Raw genomic sequence first — 13,541 nt, 5'->3', positions numbered from 1 at the left:
ACTCTCCAGCTCCGGAGAACTGGCGAGACCGCTGGCGACCTCTGATCCACCATTTAGCCCGTTTCGTAGGAGGCTAAATTCCCGAGTGAGAAACTCTATTTGCTCCTCTTGCGCGGTCAAACGTGCTGCCACGCACTCGGCCATCTTTAAATTACTCTTGTCTTTCATCAGCAACTGGGAATAGGGTCTTCCTGTCATCAACAGTGAATGGGAATGGAGTCATAGCGACCTCTTGCGCTTTAGTTTTGTGTTGTAACTCACATTTTGAACAATCAGTTAATGTCAGCTTGATGCTGTTATTGTGAAAGCCAAACACACAGGAAGAGTTTTACTGTAGCAATGACTGATTTCAATAAATTCAATAAATACTATTTCAATAAATGTGAGATTGTCTTCTCTGGATTGCCTTTACAGATAAGGCCGAGTATTAAATATCAAACCGGTAGAGGGCAGTATAAAAAAGTGCCATGGTTTGGAGCATCGACTTGTCGACGTGTTTTGACCAGCTGACAACGACAGCACGTTCACAGTGGAGCTAGCTAGCAATGTAAACAATCATTCTGCCACTCACAGGCACCGGAGTCTGTGTATGGATGTGATTTGAATGTAACTCAAGGAGTGGGATGGTTGTTATATTTTTGTTTTATGTCGGCCCCTTTCCCGATATTGAAATATTTTGGTTTCAATACCCTGTACAGTAGGTGGCGGCAATACACCAATAGGTGTAGTCTGTCAATACAACTTTGAAGAAGAAGAATCATTCTGCAAATTCGGCAGTATTTATACTTGAATGACGGTAAATATTTGTCTAAATATACACATTTCTGAGAAGTATAGAATATGGGCTGAGTTAAAAAATATAATTGCTTGCTAGGTAGCAGCAAGTCAGCTCAATATATATCTTATGTAGTACTATACTAGCTAGCACCTAGCTGCACCAGCCATTATTGTAGACGTTCCTGTTTCACTCCAGTCGGGTCAGATGTGACGTTAAACATTGCTTTTGTAGTTATATTTGAATGAAAGAGACTAACTTCCTCTATATATGTTCTAGTGCACTTTGCAGCAGTGAAGGGGTCCACAGCAACTTTGATGCAACTGTGAACATCATCATCATCATGGCTTCGAGCTTCGCCCCACCGAAACTGGCTGATTTCATTCTCACAGAGAGGCTGGGCAGTGGCACCTATGCGACAGTTTACAAAGCCTACAGAAAGGTACGCCATTCGTTGTAGACCGAGTTAGCTAGCCTATAAGCACAACTACTTGCATAAACAATACAAGTAAATAGTAGCAACTTCCTTAATAGAAATGACAGTTTTGAGACTGGCCCTGTAGCCTGGCTTCCAAACTGATGTCATGTCCCGGACTAGAGCATTGTTCAGTCTACTGGATCTGTGTGTGCAGGGGGACAACCGGGAGGTGGTGGCTGTGAAGGTGGTTGGGAAGAAGAGTCTGAACAAGGTGTCTATGGAGAACCTGCTGACTGAGATAGAGATCCTGAAAACTGTTCGCCACCCTCACATTGTTCAGCTGAAGGACTTTCAGGTTTACAATCAGTTTAATATTTAATCAGCCCATCCCCACTCATATAAGTACATTTCATACAGGCTAACCTGACTCCCACATTGCTTGTCAGCCAAGACAGCACAAACTGATCTGGGACTCAGCAGGCTACATTTCATATCCTTGTCTGAGTGAATTGAGTCTAATCCTGTTCTCTGCCATTGGTCAGTGGGACAGTGAGAACATCTATCTGATCCTGGAGTGGTGTTCTGGTGGGGACCTGTCCCGTTTCATCCACAGTAGGCGCCTGCTACCTGAGAGGGTGGCTCGGCTCTTCCTGCAGCAGATAGGTGAGTCACACCAGAGTCAGTGGTGCTTTAGGTACAATGAACCTACATTATTTAGAGCACTATTTAATGATGTTGAGCAGTTCTCTCTCTCTACCACTCTCTTTCTCTCTCCCACTCAAATCAATTCAATTCTTTAGACTATTGACGTGGCAAGTTAAATGACTTACATTGTCAAAGTATACATGTAACAAGAAATGGTGGGACCAACACCAATAAGGCACTCTCTCTCTCTTCTCTTGCTACATGTCTGAAAACAGCCTGCGCACTTCAGTTTCTCCATAATCATAACATCTCCCATCTGGACCTGAAACCCCAGAACATTCTGCTCAGTGGTTCTGTCCTTAAACTAGCAGGTACAGCACACTGGCAAGTGCCACAATCACACTTACATACAGTATTCCTTATGGTCACATTTCTATCTTTATTCATCTCTTGCATTTCATCACCATGGGACTGTGATATGAATCATAGCAGTGCCAATATGCCAGAGGTTATTGGTGGCACTGTCTCTGCACTTTTCAGTTGTGACATTTAAAATGTAATGGATAGAATGCAACAGTTGCACCACTAAATTATGCATTAGAGGATTTTGTAATGCTGCTCCAAGTATTACCAGGCGTATCACAGTCTTGACTGAGACTAGTCTAGTGCACTTTGCACTAAAACATCTTTGTCCTATGCTGTTGTCAGATTTTGGCTTTGCGAGTTACATGTCTCCGTGGGATGAGCAGAGTGCTCTGAGGGGCTCTCCTCTCTACATGGCCCCTGAGATGGTGTGTCGACGGCAGTATGACTCCAGGGTCGACCTCTGGTCTGTGGGAGTCATCCTATATGGTAAGATTAAATAGAACACTATTCCCTCAAGAACACTCTATGCTCTCTTAAGCACAAACCAGACATTTCAGTCACATCAAACTTCAACGTTACCGCTTTGAATGCCAAAGATGGTTTAAGTTTATATTGCTTTCTCACTTACTCTTATCATTTATTTGTTGTTCTTTCTTCTGTATGTAGAGACACTATTTGGCCGGGCGCCATTTGCCTCCAGATCCTATGCTGAACTGGCGGAGAAGATCCGCAGTGACAAGCCCATCGAGGTAAGCTCTGTTACATCTATCTAAGGAAATGTGTGGTAGCAATGATTGTTCATTCTGTGACTGCTGTTAGAGGAATCATTCTTTCCCCTGTGAGTATATTTGCCACCACAGGGTGGCACACTTGCTCAATAAACCTTATCTCGCAGTGCTTTCTTATTGGAAGGGACACTCCTGTGCTGGAGTGTGTTCTACAGTCTCCTCCTCAATCCAGTGGTCAGGACAGAGTGTAATAGTTGGAAGATAAATTATATCTATTAGACAATTTAAAAAAAATACTCCAGCCACAAGTGGAAACGCTGCATTTAAAATCATCAAGGATAACACAATGTATGTTTTGCAACTTCTTATAAAAACATTGTGGTTCTCTGGTTGTGTTGTGTGTCTCAGCTGCCTGCAGGGGCCAGAGTGTCCAGGAACTGCAGGGACTTACTGCTGCGGCTGCTGGACAGGGACCCTGACACCCGCCTCACCTTCACTCAATTCTTCTCCCACCCCTGGGTGGACCTCGAGCACATGCCCAATGCAGAGAGCCTGGGGAAAGCGGTGTGTGTGTGTGTGTGTTCGGGTGCATGCGGGTGTGTGAGAGACAGCTAGATGTGTTTGTGTGACTCGCTGTCTGTCTCCTCTTGCAGAAGGATCTGGTCCTGAAAGCTGTTCAGAAGGACCAGGAGGGGGATAGATCAGCTGCTCTGTCTCTGTACTGCAGCGCACTGGAGCACTTTGTCCCTGCCATTCACTGTAAGAGCAGCATGCACAGCCCCTTCCTGCCACAATCACAACTTCTCTCAGGTCTCTCATCTATATAATGTCTAATTCCGTACCACAGTCCAACATCAACTGAAAGGTGATACAAGCTCACAGAACTGGAGATTACATAATCAGAACACTATTGGTAACTGTCTAAGAAATGTCTAATTCCGTACCACAGTCCAACATCAACTGAAAGGTGATACAAGCTCACAGAACTGGAGATTACATAATCAGAACACTATTGGTAACTGTCTAAGAAATGTATCTTCTCTCCCCTTTCCAGATGAGACAGACAGACTGCGTAAAGATGCCCTCAGGCAAAAGGTACAGAGTACATAAGTATATTTGGTCTATTGTATTTTCATACCCCAAAGGCTGGACTGAAATGATTTGAATAAAATGAATAACATATGGCATGGATGAAAAACACATGCTATGGATGACATCATAGAATGAAGTGAATGACAGCGATATAAACCCCTCCTGCAGGTTAGTCAGTATGTGTCCAGGGCAGAGGAGCTGAAAGCTCTGGTGTCTGCAGACAACAGCCTCTGCTTTGAGCAGTTCAAGTCCACCAGAGACATCCTGAGAGGTAATACAGCTAACTTTACCCGTTGTACATCATGGATACCATATTTCATGACCCTTGTATAGAGGACCTAATTTAAACCCTACTTTATTTGAAGGGAACCTTCGTAAGGACTTGATAACACATTCATAAGACTCAGAAGGAGCACGTTATCAAGTGTAACTGGGTATTGATAAGTACCTAGAGGAGATGTTCTGAGAAGGCCTCTGGTCCAACCCTTATTCTCTGTCTGTCCCCCTCTCAGAGATGTCCCGGGACCAACCACGGGTGCTGGCTGCTCTGGAGCTGGCATCTACAGCCATCGCCATGGTAAGCTGAGGGGACTGGGTACCATGAGCAGGGCAGGGCTTGATGATGGAGCTCTGGGGAGACTACCAGAGAGGAGTGAGAGAGCTGGGAGGGTGGTAGTGGCTTGTAAATGCTGTCTACAGCAGGATGGATTGAAGGCTAACACTACAGTGAAGGCTGTAGTTATGGGATCTGGGGGCTTTCTTGAGAGTGGACTACTATACCATAGTGGGACGTCTTTCCTTTTCATAACACACTTGTATTCCATTCCAGGAGGAGAATGGGATAGAAGACCATGATACACTGGCTCTGTACCAGCAGAGTCTGGGAGAACTACTGCTAGCCCTGGCAGGTAAGGTCTGCTCACTGAAAATCCCACATAGGCTATATTAGTCCTTTTAGATGGGGAAAACAATGAGTCAGTCATCTATGCCACATACATCGTCTGCTGCATGGACTCTAATAAACACAGGTGTGATTTTACAACCCTGCGGGGAGTCCGGGAGTAACACAGTAATTCAATCTCCAGAATTAAGAGGCTATTACATCAGAGACCGCAGCAGAGCCTTCCCTGAGTGTCTGCTGTGTCTCCAGCCCTCAGCTTTGGCTGGCTGTTATTGTTATTAAAGAGAGACGGTGGCAGTGGTGGCCCATAATGGTCTCCTCTCCTCGGCGCTCTGGCTGCCTCTGCTCTGGCTCAGTGTCTGTATGTGGACTAGACTCCTCTAGGCTGTGGCCTGGTCTCTATTAGCCCTGACTCCACATGACCTCATGTGGGAGATGGTTCTAATGGCGGAGGGAGGCGAGGCAGGCAGGCGGGATGGGGATGATGATGCTGGAGCTGGAGCCAGATGTGGCTTTGAGCTGTGGATGAGACCTGGTGCCAGCGCCCTGTGTGTGGTATAGAGCCGCTCGCTGCCATCTGGTTCCCATTGAGAGCCCAACAGTTCATTTCTCAATGTTATTACACACTGGAAACAAATAAAAACTGTTGTCTGTCTTAATAGAGAAGAGACGGCTTGAGTCGTTAAATCATCTGATGGATCAGGGGGATTGGGACCGTGGCACGTCAGCGAGACCAGGGGGATTGTGGGAGAAAACATTGTCCCTTTTGTGTCGCTGTAGCCTTTGGTTGATTACGTTCCCTTCCCAGAATGCCTTGCTGTTGGAGAACTGGTCCCCTCTCCTCCTCAGGCAGGCTAATTGAAGAAAGGCTGCTTCAGTTTCAAGGGTTCCCCCTGAGCCTCAGTGGGCTATCACAACCAAACTGTCTCGGTAAATTACCCTCTCTTGTGCAAACATGGTGATTGGGAGAGCAGTGATCCATCTCTTTCTATTCTCTCCACCCTCCCTCCTTCCTTCTCTTTCTCCCTCTCCTCCCCCTCTGTCTGTCTTTCAGCTGAAGCCCAGGGGCGCCGGAGAGAGCTGCTCCACGGTGAGGTGAGTTACTGGGGGTGAGGTTGGATGAGAGGGTTTAGGTGAGTTACTGGGGGTGAGATGGATGAGAGGGTTTAGGTGAGTTACTGGGGGTGAGATGGATGAGAGGGTTTAGGTGAGTTACTGGGGGTGAGATGGATGAGAGGGTTTAGGTGAGTTACTGGGGGTGAGATGGATGAGAGGGTTTAGGTGAGAATGTGAGGTAAGGGGGTGAGGAGGCACCTGGTTCAGTGCTCACCGTAACAGCACATAGAGCACCTGAAGACATACACACACACACACAGGTCTCTGAGACCAAACAAGCACAGCTATATCTGGGACACAACACCCAGGAGCATTCTCTGGAAGTCACCTGAATGTTTCCCTGAATAAAAGCTACGAACGTAATAGATCAGTGACACTGCAGTTTGGTGTACATGTATATCAATCATATGACACTATAATGGTATCCACTGCAGTTTGGTGTACATATATATCAGTCATATGACACTATAATGGTATCCACTGCAGTTTGGTGTACATATATATCAGTCATATGACACTATAATGGTATCCACTGCAGTTTGGTGTACATATATATCAGTCATATGACACTATAATGGTATCCACTGCAGTTTGGTGTACATGTATATCAGTCATATGACACTATAATGGTATCCACTGCAGTTTGGTGTACATGTATATCAGTCATATGACACTATAATGGTATCCACTGCAGTTTGATGTAGCATTGAGCATTTGTTTTGCAAGCAACCAGGTCAACAACACACAACAATGTTTCAACAACAAACCCCAGAGGGAGAGAGATTTAAAGCTGGGCTCATAGACCTCCCTATTTGAAGTTTTATGGGCGCTTGGCTTAAGTAAATTCAGATGCGGCTGTAATAATCGAACGCTGGGGAGGACTGCAGATCGAAAGCATGTGTGTGAGAACACAAAGAGCCCCGACTGCAGCTAGGAATGGTCTCCATGTATGTTGGTTCATCTCTTGAGCACAGTTCAGCCTTTCTTAACTCAGGGCTGTAATTCCCAGTTCAATATGCCTGGGCTTATCATATACAGTTGAAGTCGGAAGTTTACAAGTTTACATACACTTAGTCATTAAAACTCTTTTTCAACCACTCCAAATTTCTTGTTAACAAACTATAGTTTTGGCAAGTCGGTTAGGACATCTACTTTGTGCATGACGCAAGTAATTTTCCAAGAATTGTTTACAGACAGATTATTTCACTTATAATTCACTGTATCACAATTCCAGTGGGTCAGAAGTTTACATACACTAAGTTGACTGTGCCTTTAAATAGCTTGGAAAATTCCAGAAAATGATGTCATGGCTTTAGAAGCTTCTGATAGGCTAATTGACATCATATGAGTCAATTTGAGGTGTACCTGTGGATGTATTTCAAGGCCTACCTTCAAACTCAGTGCCTCTTTGCTTGACATCATGGGAAAATCCAAAGAAATCAGCCAAGACCTCAGAACAAAAATGTAGACCTCCACAACTCCGGTTCATCCTTGGGAGCAATTTCCAAACGCCTGAAGGTACCATGTTCATCTGTACAAACAATAGTACACAAGTATAAACACCATGGGACCACGCAGCCGTCATACCGCTCAGGAAGGAGACGCGTTCTGTCTTCTAGAGATGAACGTACTTTGGTGCGAAAGTGCAAATAAATCCCAGAACAACAGCAAAGGACCTTGTGAAGATGCTGGAGGAAACAGGTACAAAAGTATCTATATCCACAGTAAAACGAGTCCTATATCGACATAACCTGAAAGGCCACTCAGCATGGAAGAAGCCACTGCTCCAAAACCGCCATAAAAAAGCCAGACTATGGTTTGCAACTGCACATGGGGACAAAGATTGGACTTTTTGGGGAAATGTCCTCTGGTCTGATGAAACAAACATAGAACTGTATGGCCATAATGACCATCGTTATGTTTGGAGGAGAAAGGGGGTGGCTTGCAAGCCGAAGAACACCATCCCAACCGTGAAGCACGAGGATGGCAGCATCATGTTGTGGGCGTGCCCTGCTGCAGGAGGGACTAGTGCACGTCACATAATAGATGGCATCATGAGGCAGGAAAATTATGTGGATGTATTGAAGCAACATCTCAAGACATCAGTCAGGAAGTTAAAGCTTGGTCGCAAATGGGTCTTCCAAATGGACAGTGACCCTACGCATACTTCAAAAGTTGTGGAAAAATCGCTTAAGGACCACAAAGTCAAGGTATTGGAGTGGCAATCACAAAGCCCTGACCTCAATCCTATAGAAAATTTGTGGGCAGAACTGAAAAAGCGTGTGCGAGCAAGGAGGCCTACAAACCTGACTCAGTTACACCAGCTCTGTCAGGAGGAATGGATCAAAATTCACCCAACTTATTGTGGGAAGCTTGTGAAAGGCTACCCGAAACGTTTGACCCAAGTTAAACAATTTAAAGGCAATGCTACCAAATAGTAATTGAGTGTATGTAAACTTGATGAAAGAAATAAAAGCTGAAATGAATCATTCTCTTTGCTATTATTCTGACATTTCACATTCTTAAAATAAAGTGGTGATCCTAACTGACCTAAGACAGGGAATTTGTACTAGGATTAAATGTCAGGAATTGTGAAAAACTGAGTTTAAATGTATTTGGCTAAAGTGTATGTAAACTTCTGACTTCATCTGTAAGAACACCAGCCTTGAACTAGTTGGAAGGTTAATACATTTTATTTTACAGCTGTAATCTTACTTTGGGTGTAATTTGCTAGTATTACAGCCTTGGTGCTGAGGTTACTATGATATATAATGTTGGGAGTCTGGGTGGATGCAGCCGCCTCTGTCTCGGTCAGGATGATTATTCTACCACAACAGATCTGTCTTTTAAAGGGTCATTATAGGAAGCCATCCACCTTGGTCTACCATCATCACCATCACCAGACGTTATAGAAAGGAGAATGTGGATGACTGGATGGATTACATACTGAACACCACCTCTCACTTTGCAGATCAAGAGCCTAATGACCAGAGCTGAATACCTCAAAGAACAGATCAAGGTAGGAATAGCGATGACTTGACTTTAGTATATATAAACCCTGTATGTTTGTATTTGTATCTCAGTGTGTTTAATCCCAAGCAAACATTGTGCCCATGATTTTGAGTCGTATCATCTTTTGTGTGTCTTTCAGATGCTGGAGACCCAAAAAGATGTGTCAATGGATAGAGAGCCTCTATCAGAATCTGTGAGAAGTTGTGAGTATTTCTGTGAGGGTAGCATGGTATTCACATTTCCCATTAGATATTGTGTACGTGCTGGTGTAGGGGTGTGTGTCTCAGAACGTCCCAGCAGAGGGGCATGCAGCCTAGCAGACTGGTCAGTGGGATATACCAGGGGTTAAGTGACAATTGGCCGCCTGAAGCTGTAATGAAATTTCCCTTCAGTGGAGGTTTTTCCACTAGTTAAACACAAGCCGTTCTCTTACCATGCTGGCCTCCCCGTTGGAGCGTCTGGATCTTTGATTTCAGCTCAGTCCTGCACAGCGCTGGGCTGCTCTGCCCTCTGACCTCTTATAAAACCCACCTTGTGAAAGTGAGACTTGGCTCTAACCAAGGAGAAGAACCCCCCCAGTCACATGCATAACACACACACACACATGCACAACGCACACCCATGGACAACATGCACACTAGCTGCGAGGGAGGGAGTTAGTTGATATATAGTAGAGCCAGACAATATCCTGTTTCGAGTTAGAAATTCCAGAGGAAATATGTGGAAAGGGGGTTTAATGAATTTGGAACAGATTCAGGTTTCATAAACATGGCTTGTTACGTTGCTGTTATTTGAACACATTGCGGCCACAGTCAGCCATGTCATGTTGGCAGCTCTCCAGCTGGAGGGGTCACAGCAACACCCAAGACTGTCTGGCTGGTGACCTTAAACTACTACTACGCTAACTACAAACAAAGCAGTAAAGTCTAGGCCTAATGCTCTCAATCTGTATCCTAAATACCACCCTATTCCATACATAGTTCAGCCCGGTCAAAAGTAGTGAGCTATGTGGGAGTAGGGTGCCATTTGGTACACAGCCTCAGTCTCTGAGCTTGTCCCATAATACAGGACAGTAATACTGCCATTATACCTTTTTATTGCCATGTGTATTGAATACATTGGAAATCTTAATTACTCAACAGAAATCTACTCACAGATCAGTACTGAGGTAAGCCATGTCTATATGATGATAATGCAGACTCTAACACATCTGTCTGTCGACGCTTTCCCCCCTCAGCATGCTGTGTGCAGTGAGCCAGCCTGGCAGTAGGAACCAGAAAGAGGGTCCATCGTGCCTGCGGAGCCCCAGACCCCCTGCACCTCTACGGGTCAGGCTAAGGAATCCCTCAGGCCTCTGAGACCATGGCCTCATTAGTCTCGCATCACCATACTCGTAAGTCTCAATCATCGCACGGCTGTTGTTTCCCAACAAACGTGAGAAAGCCTGGAAATGGAGGCTATGGCGTCAATCTACCCTGTTATTACTCTGCCTGGACTTCAACTAGCAGCTTATCAGCCTTGCTCCCCCTCACCACCACCACAACACAGAAGACTGTCACAGTCACTGCTCAGCCTCAAAGCCCTCCTGCCTAACCATTCATATGGAAAGGCTGGACAACTGGTATGCTAATACTGTACTGTAATGATAAACTAGTGCTGTATCATGTTGTGTTATGTTGCAGGATGAATAAGAGTAATAATGAGCCTCAAATGCTTGTAGTTGCAAAATAGATGGCGACTTGAACTCAAAATGGCTACCCAGCATAGCAAGTTTGTAGTCTGTAACTGATGGGAGTTATCGAAATGTATCATTAATATTTGGGAAAGCTCTTCTGGCGCCCCACACACACACGCGCACACACACAAACTAAATCCATTTTCTGTGGCCTGACCACAGCCTCACCACGCTCTCCACTGATGGAGCAGCCTCTACCACTATGAGAGGAAAACTGGAGAGGTGCGGCTGCTGCCTTATTTACTCTGTAGACTTTCATTTACTTTTGGGTTGGCACCGGTCAGGATGAAGGCATACAGTAGCAACTGTGAAGTCAAGGCGTGCTTCACAACTCAGCCTGCTTTAGTAGCCTGCCAAAAGGTTGGACATTTGGTGACAGGTTAACAGTTACTGCTGTTGTGGGTCTTTTCCTTTGTTTGATTTCAGTGAGACAGGTTGTGTGCATGAATCTACTTTCAAGGGAACTTTCAGTATTTGTGAATATACTGTATCATAGGAGGCTATCTGCTGTTTAATAAGGAAATGGAATGGTGTAACTGAAAAGGAAGGGAGTGCAAAGAAATGTCTGTCGACTTGAGAACTGACAATTGTGTATTGTTTTTGTTGAAACATTTTGTATGATTTTATAAATTATTACCGTAAAAGGCTGATTCAATTGAAATAAAATGGCTATGTAATGTGTTGTCATGGCCTGTATTCATTGTGTTTTGAGATAAAGCCCAAGATTGAGTAAATTAAAATAGTGCCTTTGGAAAGTATTCAGACCCCTTGACTTTTTCCACATTTTGTTACATTACAGCCTTATTCTAAAATGGATTACATAAAAATCCTCAGCAATCTATACACAATACCCCATAATGACAGTGAAAACAGGTTTTGAGACATTTTTGGACACTCATGAAAAAAAAAATACATACCTTATTTACGTATGTATTCAGACCCTTTGCTATGAGACTCAATTGAGCTCAGGTACATCCTGTTTCCATTGATCATCCTTGAGATCTTTCTACAACTTGATTGGAGTCACCTGTGGTAAATTCAATTGATTGGACATTATTTGGAAAGGCACACACCTGTCTATATAAGGTCCCGCAGTTGACAGTGCATGTCAAAGCAAAAACAAAGCCATGAGGTCGAAGGAATTCATAGAGCTCCGAGACAAGATTTTGTCGAGGCACAGATCTGGAGAAGGGTACAAAAAATAATCTGCAGCTTTGATGACCCCCAAGAACACAGTGGCCTCCATTCTAAAAGGGAAGAAGTTTGGAACCACCAAGACTCCTTCCTAGAGCTGGCCGCCCGGCCAAACTGAGCAATCGGAGGAGAAGGGCCTTGGTCAGGGAGATGACCAACAACCCGATGGTCACTCTGACAGAGCTCTAGTTCCTCTGTAGAGATGGGAGAACCTTTCAGAAGGACAACCATCTCTGCAGCACTCCACCAATCAGGCCTTTATGGTAGAGTGGCCAGACGGAAGCCACTCTTCAGAAACAGGCACATGACAGCCCGCTTGGAGTTTGTCAAAAGGCACCTAAAGACTCTCAGACAATGAGAAACAAGATTCTCTGGTCTGATTAAACCAAGATTGAACTCTTTGGGCTGAATGCCAAGTGTCACGTCTGGAGGAAACCTGTCACCATTCCTGTCCAAACCTGTCACCAAGCATGGTGGTGGCATGGTGGTGGCAGCATCGTGCTGTGGTGATGTTTTTCAGAGGCAGCGACTGGGAGTCTAGTCAGGATCGAGACAAAGATGAACAGAGCAAAGTACAGAGAGATCCTTGATGAAAACCTGCTCCAGAATCAGTGCTCAGGACCTCAGACTGGGGTGAAGGTTCCTTCCAACAGGACAACGACCCTAAGCACACAGCTAAGACAACGCAGGAGTGGCTTCGGGACAAGTCTCTGAATGTCCTTGTGTGGTCCAGCCAGAGCCCGGACTTGAACCTGATTGAACATTTCTGGAGAGACCTGAAAATAGCTGTGCAGCAACACTCCCCATTCAAGCTGACAGAGCTTGAGAGGATCTGCAGAGAAAAATGGGAGAAACTCCCCAAACACAGATGTGCCAAGCTTGTAGCGTCAAACCCAAGACTCAAGGCTGTAATCACTGCCATAAGTGCTTCAACAAAGTACTGAGTAAATTATCTGAATACTTATGTAAATGTGATATTTCCGGTTTTTATTTTTAATAAATTAGCAACAATTTCTAAAAAAAACTTTTTTTGCTTTGTCATTATGGGATATTGTGTGTAGATTGATGAGGAAAAAACAATTTAATCAATTTTAGAATAAGGCTGTAACGTAACAAAATGTGGGAAAAGTAATGTGGTCTGAATACTTTTTTCCGAAGGCACCGTACTTGTAGTTCGGGTTGAAATGTAAAGCTTGGTAAAATAACATTGTGGTCTGAGTGTAAGGTTTCATGGATGTCTTGGTGAGTCTGTCACTGCCTGTTGGAGGCCTACTGCTGTCTCCTGGCCATGTAGTCACCATTTGGTTCCCTCTCCTGAGGACACAACTGGCCCGTTTCCATAACGTAAGGAGAGGAAGCACTAATGTAGTCCAGAGTAGCTGGGCGTGTAGAGGACTGGCAGGAGCACCAGTAGAGATGGAGGTATACGCTATAAGAGAATGCCAAAAAGTTGAATAGTCAACCACTATGCCTTTTACCCCTCTGACCCCCTTACCAACCAACCACAGCCCTGTGGCATTGTGGGTTTAATTGGCCTCCATTTCAGTTCAGCTCCATCA

The 13,541-nt window shown here is 44.7% G+C and overlaps 1 protein-coding gene across 3 annotated transcripts; it reads left to right on the top strand.

Annotated features, from left to right (window-relative positions):
* The first annotated feature begins 498 nt into the window (after positions 1-498).
* LOC115203265 (serine/threonine-protein kinase ULK3) lies at positions 499-11,546 on the top strand. 3 transcript variants are annotated; one of them, XM_029767807.1, is made up of 17 exons: positions 499-796; positions 1,055-1,217; positions 1,408-1,548; positions 1,736-1,856; positions 2,114-2,209; positions 2,547-2,690; positions 2,871-2,953; positions 3,341-3,496; positions 3,586-3,691; positions 3,987-4,027; positions 4,193-4,295; positions 4,537-4,601; positions 4,854-4,932; positions 5,980-6,020; positions 9,013-9,060; positions 9,193-9,256; positions 10,291-11,546. In XM_029767807.1, the coding sequence occupies exons 2-17, from the start codon at positions 1,119-1,121 to the stop codon at positions 10,305-10,307; spliced, it is 1,404 nt and encodes a 467-aa protein (XP_029623667.1). In that variant the 5' UTR covers positions 499-796; positions 1,055-1,118; the 3' UTR covers positions 10,308-11,546. The 3 variants fall into 3 exon arrangements, with proteins under 3 accessions (XP_029623667.1, XP_029623669.1, XP_029623668.1); XM_029767809.1 differs by lacking the exon at positions 1,408-1,548; XM_029767808.1 differs by lacking the exons at positions 9,013-9,060; positions 9,193-9,256; positions 10,291-11,546 and adding an exon at positions 8,894-8,999.
* Positions 11,547-13,541: the final 1,995 nt, after the last annotated feature.

This window comes from Salmo trutta, chromosome 12 (genome assembly GCF_901001165.1).
Source record: "Salmo trutta chromosome 12, fSalTru1.1, whole genome shotgun sequence".
Classification (NCBI taxonomy): Eukaryota; Metazoa; Chordata; class Actinopteri; order Salmoniformes; family Salmonidae; genus Salmo; species Salmo trutta.
The sequence above is the reverse complement of the archived record's forward strand: the minus strand, read 5'-3'. Positions and strand labels throughout refer to the sequence as shown.

Excerpts from the sequence above, each read along its gene's own strand:
- LOC115203265 (XM_029767807.1), top strand. The coding sequence starts at position 1,119 with ATGGCTTCGAGCTTCGCCCCACCGAAACTGGCTGATTTCATTCTCACA. Across the intron at positions 3,497-3,585 it reads CAGAGAGCCTGGGGAAAGCG|AAGGATCTGGTCCTGAAAGC; the intron begins GTGTGTGTGTGT and ends CTCCTCTTGCAG. Across the intron at positions 3,692-3,986 it reads CTTTGTCCCTGCCATTCACT|ATGAGACAGACAGACTGCGT; the intron begins GTAAGAGCAGCA and ends TCCCCTTTCCAG.